The sequence below is a fragment of the Coturnix japonica genome, chromosome 4 (assembly GCF_001577835.2).
Source record: "Coturnix japonica isolate 7356 chromosome 4, Coturnix japonica 2.1, whole genome shotgun sequence".
Taxonomy (NCBI): Eukaryota; Metazoa; Chordata; class Aves; order Galliformes; family Phasianidae; genus Coturnix; species Coturnix japonica.
Window position 1 is genome coordinate 80,182,867 of NC_029519.1, and position 27,164 is coordinate 80,210,030.

General features: G+C 50.1%; 1 protein-coding gene across 1 annotated transcript; it reads left to right on the forward strand.

Annotated features, from left to right (window-relative positions):
* Positions 1-9,284: 9,284 nt before the first annotated feature.
* Positions 9,285-26,991, forward strand: RNF24 (ring finger protein 24). Its single transcript, XM_015863027.2, has 6 exons — positions 9,285-9,389; positions 20,843-20,992; positions 24,295-24,337; positions 24,527-24,568; positions 25,007-25,086; positions 25,712-26,991. Exons 2-6 carry the CDS (start codon positions 20,850-20,852, stop codon positions 25,848-25,850), a joined length of 447 nt encoding a protein of 148 aa, XP_015718513.1. The 5' UTR covers positions 9,285-9,389; positions 20,843-20,849; the 3' UTR covers positions 25,851-26,991.
* Positions 26,992-27,164: the final 173 nt, after the last annotated feature.

Below are 27,164 nucleotides of genomic sequence, written 5' to 3' on the forward strand. Positions count from 1 at the left end.
TTTAGAAACCTCTCTGGGATTGAAAAGGAAGACATAAAGAGCTTCAAGGCAGCTACATGTGATCCTGTCTCTCCTTTTCCTGACCAAGCACATCAGAAAGGAGCAGCCCCAAGATCGCAATGGGCAACATGGCCAACAGAGGGGAGTTTGTTACCAGCCAGGGAGGAGATCTGCTCAAGGACAGAACCCCAACCTTGGCAAATGCTGCATGATGAATACAAGGACTGATCTCCATTCCTCAGGCTTTCGGTCCTTCTGATGCACAAGACACAAAATGTTTTCAGAAAACAGCTGGAATCTTCCCTCCCCACCCAATGAGAGCAAAACATTTATTTTCTCTTAATCTCATTCTTGCAGAATGCTGAACAATTTTAGCTGAAACTTTCCAAAAACATGGAAGCCAGCCAGACTGAAAAGAAGAAAGTAGAGTCTGGCAGAGTTATTGAATTAAGTAATTAAAGGCAAGTCTTATAATAGGAAACAAGGAGCACAGTAGTGGTAGATACCGGCTTTCTCCTTACAGACATTGAAATGTGGGTGTACTGGAGTGTGCTGCAATGGAGAGAGTTATGGATGGATGGATGGATGGATGGATGGATGGATGGATGGATGGATGGATGGATGGATGGATGGATGGATGGATGGATGGGTGAATGGATGAGAGGATGGATGAGGGGATGGATGGATGGATGGATGGATGGATGGATGGATGGATGGATGGATGGATGGACGGACGGATGGAATAAAGTCATAAAAAGAAGAGAAACCCATTACTTGCAAAGGGAGAAAAGCAGGATGTTCTTCACAATACAAGGACCAGAGAGACTGTGGGGCCTCTTCCCTGAGGTTCTCCAATATCTGCCAGGACATGGGACACCCTGCTCTGTGTGCCCCTGATGGGACAAGGCTGGGACAGAGGGGCCTGTGTGAGCCTCCAGCTTCAGCCAAAATGGGGTTCTATGAAATGAATCCAAAACTTCACAAAGCAGTCTCTACACGTGTAGTTTTCTATAAAGCAGTTCTATTTGCCCTGGGAAAAGCAGGCTCATGACCCACAAGACCACCAAAAGCATTGTTGGGATGCAGCCCTAAATTGCACAGACCGACCTGGGGTTTCCAGGCAGCTCAGACAGATATGGAAACGTAATTGCAGAACTCTGGAAGTTGTGCTCCAGTGAGAAATGCAGCCAGAAAGTGTAATCCAGTGAGAGGCAGCTGGAGGGTAGCAGATTTCCACTGTAACCACAAAACATCAGAACAGCAGATACAGCAAAAGCTGTGAACAATCTGAAAATCTGCGTGGGCCAAGAATATTTACATCCCAATTGGGGTTAGCAGAGCAAAACATTCAGAGCTCAGGGGCATTGGCTCAAGAAGTTTTGGATTGTCAGTGTCTTCTTTGGGCTTTATTTACTTATTTATTTTGCCTGTTTCTTCTATTCTGAATTATTATGTCCTATGTTTTCAGCTGCCTTGTCTGGGCAGCCCATGGGACCAGATGCTTTTCTTGTATAAAGATGCATCTGTGCCATATGCTTGTGAAAATGTGCACACATAAACCAAGGCTGCTGCAAGGAAAAGCCCCAGAGATCCCATTCAGCAGCCAACACCCTGCATCCCCAGTGTATCGTTCTTCGTTAGCTTCTTTTAATAGTCTTTCTATTAATTGATTTTATTACTTTGGTTCCTAAGCGATCCATTCACAGAGCAGTGTTGCATTGTGTAAACTGCCATGCAATGAGAAGCAGTTTCTAGTGCAGAGAGATAGAACTGCCACTCCTTTCTCAAGCTACATTACAAGTTTGCACCAAGCTTCAAAAAAAATGGGTGAGATTTCCAAGCTTTATTGAGCAGGAAAGTGATGGAAAATAAGGGTCAGCTTCCCAAAAGCTGACCTGAGAACATGCATCTCCCACCAAGGGGCCAGAAGATGCACTGACGCATGCTAAGTCCCCATCCCTTCCATCTTTCCTCAATTCCCATTTCACCACGTCAGTTGTAGCTGAGATGACCACGTTCATCACTGCAGGAAATCCTGCACTGAGAAGGGATCACATCTGGAAGAGGAAGGAAGGCTGAGGAATGAGGCTGTTTGGGTTCAAAGCAAATATCCTGTGCCAGCCACGTCATGAGCCCTCTGACGTGTCCCCATCAGGCTTCCCAAGCAAGGGTTCTCTTGTGCTGCACCCAGCAGCCACCACCTCTGCTCCCTCCAGACATAACCATAGAGATGCTTCCTACCCTTTTACTTCCCATCACCCCTCCTCCAGCTCCCCTGTAAACCTCCCATGCCTTGGGAGATGCTAACCTCACCCACTGCTCATCCATCTTTCATTCATCCCTACTGCAGGACCTCCAGCCTTGATGCACACTTCTCAAAAATCAGAAGCTCCTTGTCCCTAGAGCAGCTCATAATATGATTTCTTCTGCTGGGAAAGAGAGAACAAAAGACTTTCTGTCCTCCACATCAATACACAGCTCCTAGGTAGCAGGTTCTATCAATATGGACTTCAGCAAAGCATCAGTTGGGTGAATGATCCTTATGAGTCCCTCCGGAGTGTTCTGTGGTTCTATGATCACCAGTAGGTTTAAATGCAGGTTTCTAAAGCCCTCTAGTAGCGCTGCAGAGAGATGCTGGCAGAGAAGGAGAGCCGCTGTGCTTCTGGATACAGCCACTAGAGGATGGCAGTGTCCCAGGTCACCCGCTTCATTCTGGAAATCCCCGAGATCCAGATTTGGAATACAGGCTGCAGAGCAAATCCCAATGGCATGTGGCTCTGAGAACACTAAAAATGCTCTGCTGGGTTAGTCTGAGATTCAAACGCAGTGATGGAGCCCATGGTCTGTGTCGGGGTGCACAGGGACCCAATGATGGGATGCCATCCCTTTGCCTGGGAGTCCAAAATAAGACCGTGGTTAAAAGTGACCAAATTCATGGCTAAATGCACAATATTTGTGGGTGGGTATGGCTACAATACACTGCAAGTGGGTGATCATAGAATCATAGAATCATTAATGTTGGAAAGGAGTTCTGAGATCCCCTAGCCCAATTCCAACCCAACCACACCATGCCCACTGACAATGTCCCTCAGTGCCACATCTTCACATTCCTTGCACACTTCCTATGCTCAAATGGTGACTCCACTGCTTCCCTGGGCAGTGTGTTCCAAACCAGTTACACTGAGCTGTGTCCCAGCGTGGTGCCACGCTGGGCTGACCCCACTGCACACAGGTCCCTCTTGGATTAAGGAACCCCAAATGGGACGTGGTCTTGGGCTGATCCCAGGAGCTGCTCCATAGAGCTGCATCCCATCTTGGTGCCCAGATACATGGGATTATCCTGCCCTGGACATCTGAAGAACTTCAAGTGGGTCCTGTTGGATCCTTTCTCCATCCTGCAGTTGGGTATGAGAGCTAAGACCAGCCCAGTGCTATTAGGTATCAGAGCTAAGTCCGGGACTGCTGCTCCCTGCGATTAGATGCTCATAACACCAAAGGATTAAGAAAATAAAAGCAATAAAGGCTCCAGTGTCCCCCAGGCACCCTGCAGAACATGCTAGAGCCACGGCACTTTGGCCAGTTGCAACATCCATTGGAGAGGGATATCTGCTGGCACAGTATCCGCCTGGAGCATCCCAGAAATACTTTTTCAGTGCTAATTAAAGCCTCCGACGTAAGTCGTCTTATGTCATGAGGTTACATAACACCTGGGGATAGTCAGGGCTCCCCACTGTGCCAAGAGCAGAGGTGGAAATAGATCTCCCAGCTGCCATCTCCACACTCACTACCTGGCAATGGAGGATCTACTGCAGGAAGAGGTTGTGTGGCTTGAAAACAAGGTGCGGTGACAGCAGAGTGTTATAGAGCATACAGTCCACCTTGTGGTGCTTCCAGAGGGGGACCTCAGCCTGTCACCCCCACACAGACGGTGTCACCAAGCATCCAGACCCCACAGAATTCATGCTGTGTCTCAGCTTTCTCCACCCAAAGAGTTATAAAAAGACACAGTGAGACCTGAGCTCCATCCAGTGCATTCCTTCCAGCAAGAAGAGTAGGTTTTCACAAGGTACCAGGCTGAAGTTTCAGTGCTAGAGCCAAGCCCTTCTGAGTCAAAGCTCCCTCCAGGCTCGCCAACTGGATGCAATCACTCTGGTTTCGTGGGGAGGGCACCTGGCCAGGAGGTGGATGAAGCATTGCTTAGACCAACTGCTTCTCACCCATGTGTAAAATGGGGCCTTGGTGACATGAACGGGGACAGGTGCCTCCTCTGTCAACTGGGCATCATCCCAAAGATGAAGCACTAGCCTACAGGGAAGCCCATGGGCAGAAGGGTGCAATGGGTCTCCTTGAAGTCTGAAGACACCTCCCTTTTGGGTTTTCTTGGGTCAACTCAACCAGACTGGCATCTCCCAGTGCCTTGGGACAGCTATGGGTTGGGCTGCAGCTCTCCCAGCCCTGTTCCTCTCCAGCTCCAGCCAAGGCTCTGCCCATGAATACTCCAGTCTTTTGGGAAACGCAATGTATTTTGCTCTCTGTTCTCCATGAGATGCTTTTCTATATCTTTCCTATGGACCTGAAAGGAGCAGTTGATCTTTCCCCCTCCTATTCCTGAGGGTGGTGTGGCACAGCTTCTCTCAGTGCCCACACAAAATCACAAAGCCGGATGCCTCAAGGGAGAACAGGTCACCCTGGTGGGCTGTGCCTCAGTTTCACCATCACAAGGGGATTAGTTCATTTCCAGGATGTTGTGAGGCCTGTAAATAAATACAACCAGGGCAGAACTGAGCATCACATTAACCCAGCACCACCCAGGAAGAGGAGACACAACAGAGCCTCATATCCCCGGTCAGCAAGGTGACAGGCATGGACATCACAGGGCAGGGCATGCTGAGTTACCCTATGCCCCAAACCAACTCCAGTTATCACGTCCCAGCTCTTCCAGTCCTCTTGTTCATCCAGAGGGGTTATGCTTGGGTGCAGTGGGATAGTGATGGTGCTGGGAGCTGCAAACTCCCATTGAGACATAAGGAATACAAGGAAATGGTCTCAAGTTGTGCTAGAGGTGCTTTAGATGGGACATTAAGAAGAATTTCTACATGGAAAGGGTGGTGAGACATTGGAATGGGCTGCCCAGGGAAGCAGTAGAGTCATGGTCCCTTGAGACCTGTGGATGGGGCACTAAGGAGCACAGTTTAGTGGTAGACTTGTAGTATTAGGGGATGATTTTACTTGGTGAATTCCAGCCTAAATAATTCTCTGATTATAGGACCAACATGGAAGCTGGGCTCAGATGGTGTGGCAACCACTTCATGATGCTACTGATAGTGCTACATCACATCTGTGTGGTGCATTGGTGCCTAGATCCAAAGTGAAGGCTCAGCAAGTGGAAAACAACCCAGAGGTGATCCATGGGCAGGAGCCTTCACCCAGCTTGTTCTGAGCACACCAGGTAGGGGAGCAGCTGGAGCTGGACAGTGTTCAGGGCAGCGACCCTATCTCCTTATCCAAGAATCATGGAATGGCTGGGGATGGAAGGGACCTTAAAGCTCTCCCAGGTAACCAGTGACAGAATGGGAGGTAACGATCTCAAGTTGCGCCAGGGGAGGTGGATGACATTCAGCTCCTTTCTGTTCTTGCTGCAGATGGATCAGTCAGTGCCATCTGCTCTGTTTCCTTCTCCCCAGACCAGGCTCAACCTGCTGGATGGGAAGCTCATGGTGCAGCGCTCCCAGGTGTTTACCCATGCTACGGTCTGTCAGAGCGTGATGCTATCAGCAGTCACCGCCTTGCCTGTACTTGCAGCAGGTAATATGCATTCAGTATGAAGGGTGGGGACTTTCCTCCCTCCCAACTTCACAGAGCAGCATCTGTCTCTAATCAGCGTGCAACGAGAGCAGACGTTTAATGGCCACTCTGCCAAATGTTTCAGACGTGCACCCTCTGGCTGAGGGCCACTGGTAGCCATGAGAACGGAGCTGGAGATGACATTTCTTGCAGGGGCTCCCAGGGGTTTGATTCTCCTCCCTTTTTCCCTTATATTCTTCTTATTTTTGTGCATGCATCTTCTGGAGAGCAACGCTGTGATGTCCTCAAGCAGACAAAAGGGATCAAAGCCATTCTGCTCATCACAGTGTTGCTGGATAGCCCTGCACACCCACTATTTGCCCAAGGAGGCTGTGGATGCCCCATCCCTGGAGGCCAGGCTGGATGTGGCTCTGGGCTGATGGTTGGTGACCCTGCACACAGCAGGGGGTTGAAATCAGATGATCACTGTGGTCCTTTTCAACCCAGGCCATTCTATCATTCATTGGCACTGCCCATTGAATGCATTGAATGAGCACCCAGCTGGTTCCGCACAGATCGTAGAGTCATAGAATCACAGACTTACAGAATCATTTGAGTTGGAAGGGATATTTAAAAGTCCAACACAGGGACACCCACAACTCCACCAGTGCTCAGAGCCCCATCCAGCCTGACCTGAATGTCCCCAGGGACAGGGCCTCCACCACCTCTCTGGGCAACCTGTGTCAGTGCCTCAATACCATTATCTTATATATATATATATACATATATATATATACATATGTCCAGTTATCCAATCTAAACCTCCTTTTAGTTTGAAACCATTTCCCATCCCTAAAAAATGCTTCAATTCCTGAGTCTTGGAAGGATGCTGGTGATGTAGATGGGGTGGCAGAGCCTTCATGCTCCTGGGTGTGATGCACCCATTGCTAAAACCCCCCCCATAGGTTTTGGGGGAGGCAGTGTGTGCATGTGGGACTGTCTGGGTCTGCACAGGGCTGCCTGGCCCCGTTCCTACATTGAAGCATTCCTGCTGCTGTCTGGCTGATGTTCTCCAGATGTTTCGCATCGCAGCCTCATATAGAAACACACTAGTCCAAACAGAAAGATATGCACAGAGCCTCTGGCTCAGGAAGTCCCGAAGCAGCAAATTGCCGGAAGCTGCATGAATATAATGTGGAAAGCATTCCCCCTGGCTTGGCCCTCGCCTTGCATTCCTCTCCAGCAGCTCCTTGCAGTCCCTGTCGGTGTCCGGATGATGGAAGAGACTGGTGGTGGCTGGGGGCCAGGAGGATCTCTTACCACCTTGTGTGCCTCTGGGTCTGCTGCCTGAACTGCCTGTTTTGAGTGGATTTTAAGAGCTGGGATAAGGCTGGAGACATGGCATAGTGCACCAAAGGGTGTCCAGGTGTCACTACTCATCTGGTCCCTGTCGTGGCTGCTCCCCATCAGCAGAGGGGAGGCAGAAGGATTTCATGGGGTATGCAAGGATCATATTGAGTTATGTGAATTCCCAAGCATGGCTCAGAAAACTGCCTGCATCCCAAAAGCAAACATTCCCTGCTCTGGAAGAAGACACTTGAAATGTTTTCCTGACATCAGTGGTGGGAAAATACACTTGGCAGACATCTCACTGTCCTACCAGATCACGCAGATTACAAGAGGTAATGACCCCACATTGCACCAGGGGAGGTTCAGGTTGGATGCTCTTCTCCAAAAGAGCATTGATGCACTGCAACAGGCTGCCCTGGGAATGGTGCAGTCACCATCCCTAGAGGTGATCAAGGGAAGGTTTGCACTGAGTGACACGGTATAGAGTGGTCATGGGTTAATGGTTGCACTTGATGATCTTAGTGGTCTTTCCAACTTCAGTAGCTCTATGATGATTCGAAGGAACATGGAGATGTGGCACTGGGCATGGTGGTGATGGGTCAACAGCTGGACTTGAGGATCTCTTCCAACCTAAATAATTCAATGATTCAATCATTCTATGATATTTCCCAATGCAAAAGCAAATGGTGATCACTTAAATTCCCCTTTCCTATTAGAACTGGCAGCATGCTGTACCACTGCTGAGCACCACAACGTGCTGAAGGGGAGGAAGAGCCTCGGGGCTTGGGTTGCCACCCAGGAGTAGGACCTGCTCCACTCGTTGGGCTGGACCTGGTGCACGAGGTGTGTGGGTGGGTGCAAGGAGGTTGGTCACCCATGGGCAAACCCAGCGAAAGCAGCCTCGTCCCTGACTCACAAAGCAATTTGTGAGTCAAAGCTCATGGGCTCATCGCACCCGACCACGAGGAGGAGGGAGGAATCAAAGTCCTGCTGATGCCATAGAGGGAGTGGAGAAGAGGTCAGAGGAAGAAGCACTGAGACGTACTTCCTCAGAGAGGATCTTCCCAAGTTCCTCCCTAAGATCTTCCCAAGAAGACCCTTCTGGAGGTCTTCTGTATCCCACCCCAGAGGTAGAGATGGGGTGGGATGAACACCTAAACACCTCATCTTTGCTGTCCACGCTGCCTCTTGGTTCAGACAGCAAAGCTACCCCACAGACCTCAAGGGAAAGGAGGGAGAAGAGGAACCAAGATGGGTCCAAATGGCTGTGACAGATGCCCCCACAACTGGACAGAGACAAGGTACAGGGACAGATTGGCTGTCTTTATGTCCTTTATACCACTGTCACACACCAAGATGACCAAAGCCAGCTGAGCTGAGCCCAGACCACATCGCCAGCATAGGGGCTGAGATTCCAACAGTGTAGACCTCACCCAGCACTACAATATGGGAAAAAGCCCAAGGGAAACAGCCTCCTCCTTCATGCCCAAGGGTGAATCAACCACAAGGAGGGAAGGCTGAACCAGAATCTTCCCACCAGAGCTGATGTCTTCTGTTCATCCAGCTTGGGTGAATGCAAGCCTAACCACAGTGAACCCAATGATGTTCATCACCTACAAGCAGCAAAGAGCTTGGCCCTGTCATATAAAGCCTGAGGCAACCCCATATACAGAAGCAGGAGAACTTCATGGGACAGAATTGAGCCCCATCCCTGGCTTGTTACCCCATTTCTCCTGGAGGGACCAAGGAGACAGACCCACCCTCCCTTATCACCCCATAAGGTCTGGCCATACAGGTCTGCTGGATTTCAGCTGCCCTCGCCCATTGAATAGGAAGAACTGGATCTTCCCATTAATAAAGAACAGCGTGATTAGTGGGAGAAAGTGAACGCGGTGGCTTTCTCTCAATGAAGGTGATGAATCAGAGCTCGGACATGCACCCTTGCTCCCCTATACATGCTGTTTTTAGGTTGCTGCTGTCTGACAAGCACCGCCAGCCAAAAGGGGAAACTGAGGCAGGAAGGTGCCCACGTTTAAATCCCCATAATCCTCTCCATATCCCCTATTGCCTCCAATTAAACCCCCATCACCACCATGATCCCAATAACATCCCTATGGCCCACAACGTTCCCGTTAACCCACCTTATGACGTCGCCGCGCATGCGCACCCCGAAGCTGGGCGGGGTGAGGAGGGGGCCGGGCTCCATCCGGGTCCCTCCCCGTCACACAGCGGCGGCCGGGGCTCGGGGCGAGGCGGTGAGTGAGGGCCGGGATGGGGCTGTGGGGTTATGGCTGTGGGGCTGTGGGGCTGTGGGTTATGGCTGTGGGGCTGTGGGGCACACAGAGGTGCGAGGAGCCTTCTTGTGCCATGCACTTTGCCTTGTGGTTGTCTATAGGGCACCGCTTCCCTATAGGGTAGGGGTTCTCCATCCCCTTGCACTGCTCTGTGGGGTTGGGATCCCCTTCAAGCTCCTCTGCCCTCCTGCAGCCCTATGGGGCAGGGCTCACCCTACAGCACCCCTATAGTATATATACAGCACCCTCCCCATGCAGTCCCCTATGGGGCAGGACCCCCTACTTATGCATAGCCCCACTCTCTATGGGGCAGCCCTCCTTTAGGGCTAGACGCTCTCCCTGAGCAATCCCATATAGGGCAGAGTCATGCACCTCTGTAATGCAGGACCCCCTCCCCATGCACTGTCCTGTAGGGCAGCCCCCTCCAGTAATGCAAAACCTCATCCCTATGTGCTGCCCTATAGCGCTGCCTTCCTTTGTGCATTCCCCCTCCTGCACGCCCCTATGGGGTGACAGCCCCCCTATGAAGCTCCCTGCTTGTCCCCATGCCCACTGGGGACACCCTTGTCCCGCATTAAGGGTGGGATTAAGCACGGCGCTCACCCCAGCCGCCTTTAGAAGTGTGGCACAAAGGGACAGCAGACAGTTCCCCACCCTGTGTTCTCTCCCTGCACCCCAAAAAGGGGATCCCCACCACCACCAAACCCCAAAGCAATGTGCTGGGCTGAAGGAAACACAAAAAAAGGCCAGATAAGGGGAAAAAATAGGAACAAAATGAGGTTTAGGGATAGAAGTGGTACGGCAGGGTCGGGCGTTCCTGCCATGCAGGCACGTACTGAGTTTGCTGCTTTTGGCACTGGCTCTACGTGGGTCCCATAGGAGCTGCAGGGGAAAAACTCACCTCTTGGGGTGGGTTTTTGTTAGAGTGGGTTTTTTTTGATGTTATTATTATTATTGCTATTATTTGCACTTCTGCTGCTCTTTGTTTGAGGAGGGACACATCTCCCGTTCCCTTTGCACTGTGCTTCATGGGGTTTTGCTATCCCCGTCATGCTCACGTGTGCCCCTAACAAAGCACAACCAGACCCCGTCTGCCGTTCCCCATTGTGCGTATGGGGTTTGTTGTTCTTTATTTCCCATTCCCCCCCCCCTGAGCTTTGGCAGGAGCTGTGCATTACATACAGCTCTGGCACGCTCCCCGCCTTTGATCTGGAGCTTCCTGCCTGCACAACGTGTTCAGCAGCACGCGAGCAGGGACGTGGACAGGGGCTGCTCGCCTCTCCTTGCCTTCATTTCACCCAATAAATCTTGCTGGAGGTGTACTCTGGCTTCCAGGTGTTGGGATGCGGGGTGAAACAATATAGAGTTTGTATGGTGTGCTCACAATGGGACCGAGGCTCATTCATGGGCTTCTATTCTATTTGTGGGCGATGGGCTCTGCTGCTGTGCTCACAGAGGTTCCAGCTGATGCCTCTGGTGCTCAGTGCCATCTGTAGCAAAAATTAAACAAATCTGGCCTGCAGCCTGGAAAGACAACAAACTTTTGGCCTTAGATAGTTATCTAAGGGTATAGCTCCGAGCAAATGGAGTGCTTGGGGGCAAAGGGGAAGGAACTCAAAATGCAGTAATTGGTGTATTTAGAGTGGGGGGGGGAAAGGGGAGGGCAGTGCTGACATTGCCATGGTGTGCACCCGATGTGTCTTCATAGAACTTAATGGGTTGGGTTGGAAGGGATCTTAAACCCATCCAGTCCCAGGGCTTGTAGCAACGATGGACCAAAGTTCCCAGCCATCCTGGGGGCTTCTGTGCTTGTGGACCCCCCTCTTCATGGAATCGTTTAGGTTGGATAAGACCTTTGGGATCAGCGAGTCCAAGCCAACCCCATGGCAGCTGTAGTAGAGAGGATGCACTGCATGGCCCATCCTGCACCACAGGACCTCGATGGAGCTGCTCAAAGAACATCTGCAATGGGACACAATTGACACAAGGCTTTGCTGCAGCTGTGTAACTTCCTCTCCTACCCAGACACCTCGAAGATCCATGTGGCCCCATTCCATGGGTGCACCCATTGGGCATCATGCAGCCATCGACGCTGCTGGACGTGACCTCAACGCAAGGCTTTTGCACTTGGCTTCTCTGTGGTTCCCATGGAAAGCACACGTCAGAGCACAGAGGGTGGAGTGTTGGGGAATTCCCGTTGCATTCGGGTGTTCCAGAGCACGGGGCTTCTGTTTATTTTTGTTTCCTGCGATGGCTCATCGAGAAGTCATTGTTTGTTGACGTCTGATAACCTTCCTTCGCTTCTGACATCCCTGTGCCGTGGCTTAGACTTTGCCTGGGGAGCGACCTGGCGTGCTTTGGGTTGGGAAACTCAAAGCTGGAGGTGATGCTGGGAAAGCACAGCAAGGATGGGCTCTGAGCAGCTGGTGGAGCTGTGGATGACCCTGTTTGTTGCAGGGGACCAGATGGCCTTTAAGGGTCCCTTCCAACTCAAACCCTTCTGTGATTCTATGACAGAAAGCAGCAGGATGGATCAAAACAGGATTGTGATACAAGTGAGCATACCCAGACCTCATTCTACCCCAAACCTGGATGCACCCAGGGAGCAAGAGGTAATAACCTCATGTTGTGCTGGGAATGGTCAGGTTGGATGCTAGATAAAATGCTAGATTTTCCAATAGAGTGGTAATGCATTGGAACAGGCTGCTCAGGGTGCAGTGGGGTCACTGTGCCTGGAGCCGTTCCACAACCATGGGGATGTGGCACTGAGGGACACGGTCAGTGGGCATGGTGGGATGGATTGGGGCTGGGCTTGGGGATCTTTGTGCTCTTTTTCCGACCTGAATGATTCATGAAATGGCCTTGGATGTCTCGGTGCTGCAGCTGACACCTTGCTCATCCGGCTTAAAGTTCGCTGTCAAAGCACAAGGAGCACGCACGGTTTGTTTTGCAGCTTTCATGCTCCCTGCATCACTGCTTTTGTGAGCAGGATGAGACCGGAGCAAAGGGCTCGTTTGTTTCCCTTCTTGCTCCTTCTGCTCTGCTAGTGTGGGAGACAGCCAAGCCCAACTCCGTCTGGTTTTTATTACCATGGAGGATCAGGCTGCAGGGATTGGGCTGCTTTTAACACACAAAGCACCCGGCAGGAAACCACGCCAGTTCCCAAGCAGCGAGAGAGAAACTGAAAGCTGTCGGCCAGGAGAGCAGCCCTGGACTTATTTTAGCCATTTCCCAACATTGCTCTGGCTGCTTGGTAATAGCAGAGTGTTTCACAGCTCCCTGGCTGGGAAGAGCATTTTTTGGGGGAAGGGGGTGGGGAAAACAGCAATAACAAACAGCTGTGTGGCTGGAACAGTGCAGGGAGGTGGATTTTGACCTATCTGGCAGGATGGAAGGCAAAAGATAAGAGGGTGGGAATGCAAATATCCCATCTGAGGGAGTTTGGGGAGCCCTGGTTCATCCTGGTTGGTGAATTAATCATAGAGTCATTAAGGTTGGAAATGATTACTAAAGTCTCCAAGTCCAACCCTACCCACCCCACCATGCCCACTGACCGTGGCCCCTCAGTGCCACATCTCCACTGACGGTGACTCCAGCGCCAGGACAGCCCTATTCCAATGCATTACCACTATTTTGGAGAGGAAATGTTTGCTTATATCCAACCTGAAAATGTGACTATTAAATATCCAACCATTCAGTGCATCCTGTCACTGGAATGGCTCCTCCTGCTTGAAACAGAATCCAGGCGCCGGGGTCGGGATGGCATTCAGCTCCTCTCTGCTCACAGTCGTTTCGCAAACCAGCAAATATTTCTGCCTGCCTTTAAAGATGCTTTTTTGCCATTGTTCTTCAGAAAGCCCTCAGCTGGGCTGGGCTTCCCCCGGGGCGATTTCCTGGCGGATTGGTTATGAAGGCAGCTGCGTTTTTAGTTTTTCTTTTGTTTCCCTTTTGTGAGCTCAGCTGAGCATGTACACATGGAGTGGAACAAAAGCCGGCCCTCATCTGCGCCGGCGCGCACCCAACAGCTGGCATAGAAGAGACATAGAAGAGACATAGAAGAGAGGGTGGTCCAGGCTGAAACTGTGGATAGAATAGGTTACCTTTCTTATTTTGGGTGGAAATTTGGATGTTTTGTAACTGTAGTGCTGGTGTCAATCTGTGCTCCCACTCTTTCCCCACTTTGTTTTTTGGAGTAATGCTGCAGGGATCTTGCTTTATTGATGGGGTTGGACTGGATGATCCCAAGAAGTCCCTTCCAACCCCTACGGTTCTGTGATTCTGTAACTTCCAGCCTGATCAGCCCAAAGCTCAGACCTCAAAGAACAGAAGAGGCTGAGTTTATGCAGCACCTCGAAAGTCCATCCCAAAGCAGATGGGACACAGGTGCAGCATCCCCCAGATGGGATCCAGCCCCATGGACACACTGCGAATGCCCCTTCCCCTTATCCGAAGGGCTTTCGGCGCAGGCTGTGCTCTGCTTTTGTTGACATCTGGTTGGAAACGTCTTAAATCCTCTGGCGAGGGGGTAATTCTAATCCCTCTCAATGAGATCAGCGGATTAGTGTCTTATAAAATTGGAGGATTAGCTTGAGCCATTTTTTCTTTATTTATTTCCCCCCCCCCTTCCTTTCTGTGCAGCATCGGGTCGTTGCCGTACCGCTACTAAGAGAGATGGGGGGCTTTGCACTTTAAAAAGCTGAGCCACATCATGCGATTTTTCACAAACCAAAGCATTGAAAAGTATATCTTTAATCCTCGCCCTTGATCCCCGTGGATTTTTGTGCAGTATCAGGGCTTTTTTTTTTCAGCGTGTCGGCACCGTGCTACGTTAAGTCGCCCAGCTGTGGATGGTTTGCAGCCATTGTGCAGGTAGACATTGAGCTGGGGGGTTTCCTTGGAGGAAATGGGCAAAAATTCTTGGAAGCAGTGTTGTTTCCCAAGGCTGATCCTCTGTTGGTTATCATGAAGAGTTCAGGACCCATGGAGGACGTGTCTACGTCACAAATGAAGGATGGTATGCAGGAACTCTGCATCATGCACTGATTACAACCCCTGCTTCCATCAGGATGCAACCTACAGCAGCTTTCATGATGCACGATGGAGGGTTTGCACCAACCCTGTTGCACTGCCTACGTTTGCAGGGTTTCCTCACGTAGCTCTTTCCTCAACCCATGGCAGCTGTGATCTGGGAATGCCTGGCTGCCACCCAGAGCTTTTAAATCCCTACAAAGGCAAACTCACCGCCTCCACTGCCCCAGTGAGGCCGTGGTGCTCTCATTGAACTGTGCCAGGAGCCGCCACAGTGACATTTCAGCAGCCTTCATCCCGTGAATTCAAATGTGACTTAATGTGGCAGCCCTGCGGTGTGGAGAAAGAGCTCTTTCCCCCACAGAATGCCAATGGCATGGCTGCGTAACCCCATCCTCATCATCTCATTGTGGGCTTCTTTGTTTTTTGCCAGAAATGAGCATTTTGCAAATGCAACTTTACATTTGGCTCAGTTGGGGAAGGCTGAGAGTGGGCTGAGAGAGCCATAGTAATATTAAGAGTGGCACTGGGAAGATTTGGGGCCTTGCCGTTTGGTTTTAAATGATGTGCTGGCCATGCAAGACTGCAATTTAATACTTAGACTAACTCAAATTGTCTCTAACTTGTAGTAAAAGTGTAAGCAAGGGTTCCCAGGCATCATGTGCTCCCCTGACCTTTAAGAAGACACTTGATGCAGCCCTGTACTCGTCACTAAGGCAGCTCGTTAGTATCAGCAGTATATTATGCCTTCTAGGAGTTGATTCAGTGTCCAGGAATGCATGGAGCTCCCACAGCTGTGTTGCATGGCGGGGAGCCTCACTGCGGTCCTCATCTTGGCAACCTTGGAGCGGGTGGAAAATAGTCAGCAGGCTTTGTTCAATCTACTGCAAAGCAAGAGATAATGGCCTGAAGTTGTGCCTCAGGAGGGTCAGGTTGGATGTTAGGAAGGTCAACCAGTCCAACCATCCACCTATCTTCAATATTCCTTACTAAACCATGTTGCTCAGTGCAACATCTAACATTTCTTGAACACCTCCAGATTCAGTGACTCCACCACCTCCTTGGGCAGCCCATTCCGACCTCTGACCACTCCTTCTGAGAAGTATGCAGAACAGGAGGATGGTATACAGGGACTTTCAGTGACCCCAAATGCTTTGCTGAATCCATTAGCAGTGCAGAACGAATGGTGAAAAATGTATTTCCCTTAAACCCAGTAATTTTGTTAAGCCAGAGGAAGGGCAGGACAACTGCACAGTGTTGGTGACGTGGTGATGTTATATATCCCCAGGAGGATGAGGTTTGGGTTATTGGGGTTATCCCAAAGGGTTTTTTTGTGCTGTCAGCATCTTAACACCGAGCCTTCACAGAAATATCAGGGCTTTTGGGGTTGCTGTTCCTCAGGGTTTGTTGGTGATTTGGGTTTGGTGTCCAGCTTTTCGCATCAAGCCAAATATTCTTCTTACACTTCTTATACTTTTGGTGAAAATTAAGAGAATGGATCCTCTGAAGGCATTCTAGAGGGCCAAAATCCTGGCTCTAGGCTTGAAGGGAGCAGCAAGCAGTAACATAAAGGCTTTTTTTTTTCCATTAAAGGAGCTTAGGAAGCAGGGGTTGAAAGGATTTCAGGAGGTTATAGAATCCATCTGCTTGTCAGAATGGAGAAAGCTGGTTGCTTTTTTGCTTTGCAGCAAGCGATTTGCTTTTGTTTAGCATAGTGAGGTTGGCTCAATCAAAGCTAGATTGTTTTGCTAGTTAGGATATCTTTGGAGCATCTGTTGTCTGCATCCCTCAGCTCTTGCCATCCAGATGTAATTTACAATTCATAGAACCATAGAATGGCTTGGGTTGGAAGGAACCTCAATGATCATCAAGTCCCAACCTCCCTGAATGGCTTGGGATGGAGAGGACCTCAGTGATCATCTAGTTCCATTATCCATGTGTATCAATGCTGGGTTTGGGCTGGTAGAGCTTCCAAGAAGGCTATTAATTGGGGAAAACCCAGTAAAATCAGGAACTTGGCACCTGGACACTGTATAGGGCATGGTTCCAGGGTGAGTATCATGAGGGATGCTACCAGGAGAAGGCACAGCACATCCTTTCCCAGCGCATCTTGAGCTCAGCAGGTCATGACATCACATCCAGGACAAAACCACATACCAGGTAAATGGGGAAAAAAGAAAATCTACAGAGCCGAAGGGAGAAAATTCCTCAAGCATGACCTCATCACCGAGCCACAACTGAACCGTATTTGGACAATCTGTGTGCATGCAGCATCCAGCATCAGTTTCCCGAAGGCACTGCTCCGGACACACAGATCCTGTGGCCACTTGACGAACTTCCTGAGGTTTTACCAAAACTCACTGCATTGCCTGGAAATTCCAACAAAACAATGCCAGAGCAGCCCCAATCCTTGGCTGCTTTCCTCCTTCCTGCTGCCGTCATCCAAGGGCAGCCTGAGCAACACATGCTGGGTTAGCCTGGATTAAAAAAGCAAAAGTGTTTGTTTTGTTTTGTTTTATTATTATTATTATTATTATTATTTCACCATTTTTCCCGGAGTTTGCAAAATCTGCCTCAGCAACAGCATGGAGCTGATGTAACCTCAGCAGTGGGAGCTTCTGCTGACCTATTTTCTGCATCTTTCTGCACCGACAGCACTGAAAACCTGCTCTTATTTAAAGGTGTGCTTTGAAGGTCACGGTGTCAGCTCAACCAACCCAAAAAGCATCCCAGAAACTCAACAAATAGTGCAGCACTGCTGGTGAAACTGCCTTGGTTTTCGGGTTTTTTTTGTCCTTCTATTTATTATTCATTTGAAGACGTTGAGACCTTTTTGCTTGCTGATCACTTCACTGCCTTTCCACACTGAGAGGGTTAAATTTCACTGCTCAGCATCGTCTAACCGAGGAGCAAAGCCAGGGAATTTTGATTCCTGTTCAAAAAGCATCAAATTCTCTCTTGAAGGGAGGGGAATGGGGATCAAAGGTCCGGAACGGCTCCTGCTGGGAGTCCAGTTGGATTTCTTGCTTGTGCACGCACCAACAACCAGCATGCAGCCAAAATGGGGAAAACGAGCAGCTTTTGTTCCATCTGACAAGAAGTTTTATGGCGTTGGTGACCCAGCTTCAGTCCCACATTGAGCTGCATCCTCCTGGATGAGCATTGCTGCTGTTTCAGGTTGGGTAGTAGGAAAAGCTTCTCTGAAAGGGTGGCCAGGGCATTGGCACAGCCATGGTGGCAAGTCACCGTCCCTGGAGGTGTTAAAGAACATGGGGATGTGGCACTGAAGGTCATGGTTATGAGCATGGTGGGGTGGGTTGGGGTTGAGCTTGGGGATCTTAGAGCTCCTTTCCAGCCTTAATGACTCTCTGACGTGTTGTAGTGGGCATGGTGATGATGGGTAAGCGGTTGGGCTAGATGGTCTTTTCCAGCCTTCATGATTCTAAGTGACCTCAAAGATCATCTTGTTCCAACTAGGGCTGTGCTATGGATGAGAGCTTCCCTCCAGCCTGCTGGCTGCACGTCGCTGTCTCACTGCTGGTGTCAAAGTGCCCAGAAAGGGGAAAAGTCTGGCAGTCATCCCACTAGGCACACACAATGAATAACATTTATGTTGTGGATTTATCGCATGGAAGAACACCCTGCACCACAGCTGACACCGACCTCGGGAATTTTGTTGTTTTGCATTCATTTTAACTTTCACCTGAGTTAACAGCCAAGCTTTCAGGTCAACCTGTGTGAAACACACTGTGGGTTTGCATAAGGTCTTTGGAACAGGAGATGTGCCCGTTACCCACAGCCGACCAGACTTCATCTATGGGTTTAGTGGGAGCTGTAAGTAATAGGTGAATGGTTGGACTGGATGATCTTTTAGGTCATTTCCAACCTTGGTGATTCTATGATTCTATGTGCTGTTGACCCCCAAACCAGCCCTCCACCTGGGCTAAACTTATAATACTCAGTGCTCGCATGGTCCATTTATGCAGTGGTACAAATTAATAATAATTAAAAACAAAAATGCATTCCCCCCACATTGAGCCCAGCAGCTCAGTGCAGGTCTGGCTCCCACTTGCTGCAGTTCCTCAGTGCAGGAAGATAATTGCTAGCCTTGCTCATCGCTTTGAGATCTCCTGATGAAAGCTGCATGCAAGAGGCTGGCTGTGCTTATTCAGCGCGTTAAGTGCTTGCTGTTATTATAATAGGGATTAATTTGGCTGCGTGGCTTATTTGGGTTTGCCTTTAACTGCCTGGCTTGTAATCAGAGCAAAGTGAATGTTGCTGGAGCTTCGTTTCCTGACTTCCCTGCTTGTTCACCTGGCATTAACCATCACTGGGGTTTTAATTAACGTGTACAAACCAGCATCTCCTGCTGGGAATTTGGGAATTTCCTATTGCAGACAGGATCCCTTCCCACGGGGAAGTCTCATCCCTATCACAAGGTCACTGAAATCTCTTTAATTCTGTAAGCCATCACATCTTTCAACAAACATATTCATGGGAAAATCTGATTTTCCCTCCTTTGGTTTCATCCTGACCATTGTGTTGGCATCATGTTGGCATGGGTGTTGTGGACCCTCGGTTGGGATAACACAGCATGAAGGCTTTGGTTCAGAAAGTGGCCATCCTTTCCTGCAGCACTTTGTATTTCTTTTGGCTGAGTTCTTAATCTGAAGCAGATTAAAATACAGTCCCTCCCCTACCATTCTCCTAAGAAAGAAAAAAACGAAAACCAAAAGCTTGGATCCTTAAAATCATCCGAATCCAGTCCTTTTAAAGTTAACAGTTTCCTGGATCCCTGTGCAGGATTTTTTAGCCTCTAACCTCAGTATTTTTCGCAGTAATGTCACAGGACCAATGTAGAGGTTGAACCTATTGCATGTTCCATGCACACCTAAGGACTGTCCAAAGGAGAATGAGCCCCCGTAGGAGATGACGGTCACTCTGAGGATGTCCTTTTGGGGCAAAGTACTGGTAACACTAGAAGGATGGAGCTTACATTGTGGAGATATTGGAAGGAAGGTCTCACTTGTTTTCCTATGGTTTTGGGCCAGATGTGATGGTTTGAGGCCCTGGAGCTTGTCCAGAGATCTGTGAAGGGTCTGGATCTCAACTTTTAAGGGGGGACGGCCAAGGGAACTTGCATCCTCTTTTAATTTCCCTAACCCTCCTGCCCTACAGAATCAACTCAGTTCTTCAAGGCAGGTGCCACATTTGCAGTGTCTCCTGAGCACTCTGGTGATGGGGACGGGTTCCGTCCATGCTGATCAACTTGGTTGAGTTGAGTTGTGCCAGTAGTAGGATGGAGCTCCTGTTGTAGGGACCTTTGTAGGGCCTTGGTTGGGTTGGGTTGAGTTGAGTTGGGGTTAAACTCTGTATACGTAGGTGCTGCTTTGCTGTGGAGCTGTGCCAGCAGCAATCAATGATATGGGTAATTACTGAGAGTCCCCCTTTATTCTGAATGCTGAATTCATCCCTTCTGAAAGTCCCTGTTCACTGCAGGTGAGTTGGACTACGTGACCTTTAAAGGTCCCTTCCAACTCATATGATTCTGTGATGAATCCAGGCCATCCAACCAGGCTGGATGTGGCTCTGGGCAGCCTGGTGTGGTGGTTGGTGACCCTGCACGTAGCAGGGGGGTTGAAACCAGATGATCATCGTGGTGCTTTTCAACCCAGGCCATTCTATGATTCTATGGTGACTCCAGAAACCCGAAGCTGAGATCTGGTGCTTTTCAGCTCTCATTCCCCAGGATATCCTTACCCAGATCCCGTGCTTTTGCCCCATCCTCACTTCCTCCCCAAAACCTGGAGCCATACAATCCACACACAGCTGAAAACTCCCTGCTTTAGGGGAATTTTGTTGTTCCTCAGGGCATTTAATCTGCAGAACAGGCTGCAGGTGGTTTCCCTGTGTGTTGTGAAGCTGGCACTGCCCACCTCCCGTGGGCAGTAACTGATGAAAGGAAAACCAGATAGGGTTTGTGACTTCCTTCTTGAAGCTGCGGGTGGGGAACTTTGTGCCCGGCCGGAGATGTTTGTGGTTATTCAAGGGTGAACGGCTCCATGCTCAGGATCTGATAGCAATACAGAGTCACTGGGCTGCTCTTTCACCTGGCTCCGGAACGAATTCAATTGAAAAAGGGACATTTGGGGTGAGCTGAATGTGCCTCCAATCCATCACCCTACAGGAGCAGGGATGGGGCTTGTGCCGATGCTGGAGGGCACTCATTGGTGTGCATGTTCTACAGGGGAATTTCTGCAAAGGGAAGGATTGGCCTTGGAAAATGCCATAGGGGGAGGGGAAGGAGAACTTTCCCAAGGACCTCCCATGCTGCTGACCCTACAAACAGAGCCTCACGTCCTTCTCTTTTCTCCTTTTCCTTGCAGCCTACCCATGAGCTCAGATTTCCAGCATTACAGTTTCAGGATGCCGAACATCGGGTTCCAGAACCTGCCTCTCAACATATATATCGTGGTTTTTGGCACAGCCATCTTCGTCTTCATCCTCAGTTTACTGTTCTGTTGCTACTTGATCAGGTAAGAGAGCTGCCTTGGCTGTCTGCCCCTCCTTAAGGTGAGGACATCCCATAGAATGCTCTGTGCACAAATTTTTCCTGTTATCCAGCACTGAATCAGAATTGCTTGAGTTGGAAGGGACCTTAAAGATTATGGAGCTCCAGCCTTTGGACTTGGGCTGCTCTTACAGCCCTCGGGAAATGTGTGTCGTAGGCTTCAGTCTGGGTGCAGAAATAGGAGGTGATGGACTGAAGTTGCAGCAGAAGAGGTTCAGGTTGGATGTTAAGAAGTATTTGCTCCCCAAAAGATTGGTTGGGCAGTGGGACGGGCTGTCCAGGGGGATGTTGGAGTCACCATCCGTGGATGTGTTTAGGAACCATGGAGATGTGGCACTGAGAGACAGTGGGCCTGATGGGGATGAGTTGGGCTTGGGGATCTTGGAGCTCTTTTCCAGCCATGATTCTGTAATTCTATGAAAGTACTCACCCAGGCTGGGAGAAATAGATGCATTGGTCAGGAAGTGACGGCATCACCTTTCTGCAATGAGCTTCATCCTCTTGTGTGCTGACAGCTTGATGTGACCCACGAGATAAGTTTTTATTTCCCATTCTAAGCGCTCAGCTCTCTGCATCCCGGCGTTCAGACTCAGAGCAGCGCCATCCGTTGCATCCCAGGGTGAGCAGTTCCACAGGCAGCCAACTTTATCCACTGTAAAAACAGCAGATAAATATTTATGGGAGCTCTTAACTGGACATGAAGCGTGGTTGCCTAGGTGGCCTTCTCCAAAAGACTCAAAAGCCGTGTTTTATGGCTCCTGCTTTCTGCTTAGTGTTTCAACACGTCTCCCTCTTAAATGAGTAACTTATGTACCGTGCACTTAAGAAATGTTTAATACCTGCTCCGTTCGTTACTGTACACAAATTGCTCATTCAACAGAGCCGTTTGGAGATTAATGATGCAGGGGTGATTTGTTGACCTGAGCGACGGGGAAAAGGAAGGGAGATGGTTGTTCCAATTTGTGGCGTGCTTTAATTACTTTATAGGCCACAGGGGAGGGGGTTAAACCACTCATTGAGAGGCAAAACTCCTTTTGCTGGAGGGAAAATGGAAGGCAGGTGGGGGAAGATTGGGAATTGAGGCTGTGTTTTCCCCAGGTGGAGCGGGATCTATATGGCTTCCTTGCAAGAACTAAGAGGTGTTTGGACTTTGAGAGTGTTTTCCTGGGCACTGGGTCTTGTTGGGTGTGTTCTGCCCCAAAGAAGGAACAACAAGTAGTAATGTCTGGGAGATTAAGCCAGAAAATCTTTTAAATTTAGAAGTTGGAGGCGTGTTGTAAGAGAGAGAGTGAGTAACCGCAGGGAGAAGCCAGCGAGGGAAGTGGTGAGTTCTGTGTCTCTTGCTGTCTTTAAACGAAGACAGAGTGCCCTTCTGGAAGAGGCGTCTTGGCTCCCACTCCCAGGAGAAACGAAGTGCTGTTTAACGACCCATGATAGACGGAGGCTGGATTAGATCACCTCATCATCCCTTTATAGCCCTTAACTGTTGCGAGTTGTGAATCAAACCAAGAGCACCAGCTCTGGGATTGGCAGTCTGGTACTAAACAAGGACCCTGTGGACCCAATGCAGCCCCATGCCCTGGGTTTGGGCTGTGCTGCAGCACTCACCACCTCCTTTGGATTTGCCATGGAGATGAGCTTCCAGATCTCAGCTTGGGTGAGGTTTAAAGCTTAGGGGTCAGCTTGTAGGTGGGCAGGGGGTAAGGACTATGCACAGAGCACCCCAAGTGATTGCTTTCAGATGGGTCAGCCTCAGTGCTGCTCTGCTGTGATGGTGAATGCCGGATCACTGCTGGAGCCTGACTGCATAGCAAGCAAATACCCAGAGCTGTGCAGGATTCCATAGGAGGATTGGATATACAAAGCAAGATATTGAACTCATGCTGGATTTCTCCCCCTCCCGAACCAGCTGCTAAAGCCTCCTGGATTACCGCACGCATTCCTGACCCCTTCTGCATGGCTTTAACATGGGGTCACAGCTGGAGGCTGCAAAAGTTGAGGTGTTAATTTAATAGCGAGTCACACCACGTCCTCGCAGAGAAGCGGAGCGTTGAGTGCACACAGTGCATCCTCTCCCTCCTGGTCTGGAACCCGCACATCTGCAAGAGCTGGGCTAACAGCAAGCAGAGCTCGTGGGATTGGAGATTGTAGGGATTTAATGGGGCTGGCTCAGAGCGGGGCTGGGTGTGAGCTCCAGCCAAAGGAGAGGAAAGGAGGATTGCTGCAGAGCTCTGCTGCACAGCACGCGTCCCTCCCCCACGGCAGCCGCCTTTGGATGAGAAATAGGGAAAAAGGAAATGAAACTTTGCTGGAGCTGTCTGTGTCTGCTCTCCGCTGCTGCTTTCAGAGGATAAGGCTGCAAGAAGGTACAGGCTGGGATCAATGGGCTGACGTCAACTGGATGGGCTTCAGTAAGACCAAGTGCTGGCGAGGCTGCACCTCGAGTGCTGCATTCAGTGTTGGGTCCCCCTCTGCAAGAAGGACACTGAGTGTGTCCAGAGAAAGGCAATGGAGTTGCCCAGCCAAAGCCATGTGCACTCGAAGAGCAGCCTCAACATGTGGATGCCTCCCCCAGAGCTCTCCCTGCTCTGCACACTCTGCACTCTTGGCTGTGCTCTTGCTGTTCTCAAGAGGTTTTTAAAGCAAAGTTGTCCCATGCAAACCTTCCCACGTAGCACCCGCGCTCATCTGGCAGCACTGAGCTGCTTTCCCCCTTGTAGGCTGTCTCCAGCAGCAAATCTTCCTTTTCCCATCTGCCTTCCATAAGCAGTTTCCCAGCCTCAGGGCTCTTTGTGAATGGGGCCGGTTCCATCCCACTTGTTCCATTCTTTGCATGTTGCTGCCCCATCCTTCCTACAGTGGGATTCACCTTTGGCTTTTAGGTCACTCTGTCTCTGAGCATCATTAAGAGAAGGTGGCTGAGTTCCAGTCTGGGGCTCCAGAGCTGCCATATTGCATCCCTAACCAACTTTTGCTGCATTAAAGTGCTTCTTCTTTTTTTTTTTGTTATGTTTTTAATTCCAACGTTGCTCTAGAGGGATCTTTTCGTGCTGATAGGAGCTCAGGAAAGGGACATTGTGGGAGGTTCAGTGCTGACAGCTGGAAGGAGATGTTATGTTTCCAGCTATGTGACAAGTCCCAGCCCAGACTCTTCGGCTGCATCATTTAAGGAAACAAAGAAATGATTCCATAGGAAAGGGGAGGAAATGGAATGGGGTGTTGGGTTGCTGTGGGGATCCTCATTTTCACTTTTCCCTCTAATTCCAGGCTCAGACATCAAGCACACAAAGAGCTTTACGCCTACAAACAGGTGAGGTGATGAAGGCTTCTTCCTTCTCCTCCCTTCTTTTCCCCCCGTCTTCTTTCTCCCTTCTTTTCCTTTCTTCTTCCTCTTCCTTCTTCTTCTCCTCCCTTCTACTCTTCCCTTCTTTTCCCTTCTTTTTTCTCCCTTCTTCCTGGAAACGTGTGTTAAAAGCCTGACCCCATCTCTGCCTTGCAGGTAATACTTAAGGAGAAGGTGAAGGAGTTGAACCTACACGAGGTGGGTCCGTGTGTGTGTTTTACTTCTTGGGGGGGTGTTCACGGCACCCAGACCTTGCATGGTGTGGATATGCACAACCCTAAGGGCAAATCAATGGGATTTGGCTCTGCAAATGAAGCTTCAGGTTCTGGGAAGTTGCCCTCTAATAGAAAGCAGATTAAGCCCAAATTGGGCTTTAAACTTCTTTTTATCACTGTTTAATGAGCCGCAGGACTTACCACCCCAAGGCTCACAAGCACAGGGCTGCACAGAGCTGTGCTAAGCCGTGCTGTCACACTGCCAAGCCAACCCACGAGGCAAAGGGCCCTTCATGGTTGTTTTTTCCATGACCAAAAGCAGTGGGATGAGATGGAGTTTTTTGGGTCGCTTTGCCTCGGTTTTGCCAATCTGTGTATTTTTGGCTTGCAGAACCACTGACTGCCTGTGTTTCGCTTTCAGATCTGTGCCGTTTGCTTGGAGGAGTTCAAGCCCAAGGACGAGCTGGGGATCTGCCCGTGCAAACATGCCTTCCATAGAAAGTGAGTGCACTTAGAGCGTCACAGAGTGGGAGGGTTAGAAGGGACATCAGAAGATCCCCCATGGCTAAGATTCCCTCTCAGCTTTCTGTTCTCCAGCTGAACAGCCTCAGGGCTCTCAGCATTTCCCCATAAGGGAGATGCTGGGCAGCCTGGTCTGCTGGTTGGTGACCCTGCACATAGCAGTGGAGTTGAAACCAGATGATCATTGTGGTCCTTTTCAACCCAGGCCATTCTATGATCTACGATTCATTGAGTTGTAGGATCTTATAGGCTGGGAATGATCTCAAAAACCATCAAATATATAGCAAATGTATAAATTAGCACAGAACCACAGGGCTCGGAGTGGACTTATGGAGTTCATCCAGTCCAACCCTCCTGCTCATGTAGGCTGTATGTTATTGTAAGTGATTATACTCTCGATTTATGTCATACAGTTGTTATATATTTAACTATATGTTTGACATATAAAGGTACTTAAATGATGAATTAAGAACACACCAATAGCAATGCTGTGCAGAAAACGGACCAGACTTGGCACGTGGCTGTGCCAGAAGGGACTGTGGGTGCTGATTTTGGGTCCTAATGACCCCCCCTCACCCCCATGTCTGTGCTTTCCCCTCTTCAGGTGCCTCATCAAATGGCTGGAGGTGCGCAAGGTGTGCCCGCTCTGCAACATGCCGGTGCTGCAGCTGGCACAGCTGCACAGCAAGCAAGACCCCGGCCCCCCCCAGGGCCCCCTCCCTGGAGCAGAGAACATCGTATAGCTCTGTGCCATCATGGACTGCCCCGGGGCTGCTGGGGGGTACCCGGAGACGACCAAAGCACTGCGGAACCAGCAAGGAGCCAAGCTGGGGATGGGAGGATGGAGAGCTGAGAGCACTTTAAGGAGGGAGCATCCCCATACCCCAAAATGGTGCTTGGTTTCGGAATGGGGTTTTCCTTGCTGGGAACGTGGAGCTCAGTGACTGTTGGGAAGCCTCAGTATGATGCCTTGGGAACGGAGCGGCCGAGCGGTGCCTGAATGCACTTATCCCCCTCTGAGCATCACCCAGGAGAGCCGGTGTCCGTCCTGTGCGGTGCTGTGGGGTCAGTGCCATCCAAGGGGGGTTAATTTCCACCCCTGGTTATGATCCTTACTGAGGATTGCAGTTTCTCCTCCCAAAGGGCCGCCCAGGGCTTAGGGCCGGGTGCTTTTTGGGGTGGCTCTCCCCCCTGCTCGGTGCCACGGGCTACCTCAGGGCTTCCTTCATCCCCGCCATGGGTAAGAGCATCTCCCATCGGTGCGACCGCCTCAGTATCACAGCACGGGTCGGGGCAAACCCTGCCCTTTGGGTTCACGTTGAGCTTGGCCCTTCAGGATGGCTCAGCACCACCCAAAGTCCTCACCCAACCCTCCCCGAGTGCCAAAGCTGCTGGGGGCTGCACCACCCCCTCCTCTCCTCTCACCCCATGGGGCAAATTCAGCCCTTTTCAGGCATCATTCCCCCCCCGCCTTTCAACCCGCAGCTCTTTATGGGAGGGGTCCCCAGTGTTACCCCACAGCGGGGCTGGGTGGGGCTCTGGGGGTGTGTGTAGGGGGTGGGGTCCCTCCTGTACATAACCCGCGACTCCCATGACTGTTTATGGAGCGTGGAGCCTCATAGACGTGTTTGTACACTACAAATTCTGCAGCAGAATATTTTTATAAAAACATTTGCTGTTTTCTTTTTTTCTTGATGGGGGGGGGGGAGCCCTTTTTTTTTTTTGTAAGCTCTATTTTTGTATATTTAATTGCTATTTCAAGATTCTAACGCGTCTTTCTGTTTTGCTAATGGCACTGTTGGTAAGGAAAAAAAGCAAAGCAAAGGAGAAGCGGTTTTTGCATGTGATTTTTGAGTTGAAATGTAAATAAAGGCAGGTTTTGGATGCGGGGTGTGTTTGAAAGGGGAAGGGGGGAGGAGACCTCAGCCATGGGGAAAGGATCCCATCCCAATACCTCGCACTGCTCTGTGTCTGCATGGTGTAGCTTCAGGAGCACACAGGATCCAGTGTAGGAAAGGGCACATCTGAATGAATCATTTCAGAGCCAAAGGAGAGGC

Excerpts from the sequence above, each read along its gene's own strand:
- RNF24 (XM_015863027.2), top strand. The coding sequence starts at position 20,850 with ATGAGCTCAGATTTCCAGCATTACAGTTTCAGGATGCCGAACATCGGG. Across the intron at positions 20,993-24,294 it reads TTCTGTTGCTACTTGATCAG|GCTCAGACATCAAGCACACA; the intron begins GTAAGAGAGCTG and ends CTCTAATTCCAG. Across the intron at positions 24,569-25,006 it reads AGGAGTTGAACCTACACGAG|ATCTGTGCCGTTTGCTTGGA; the intron begins GTGGGTCCGTGT and ends TTTCGCTTTCAG.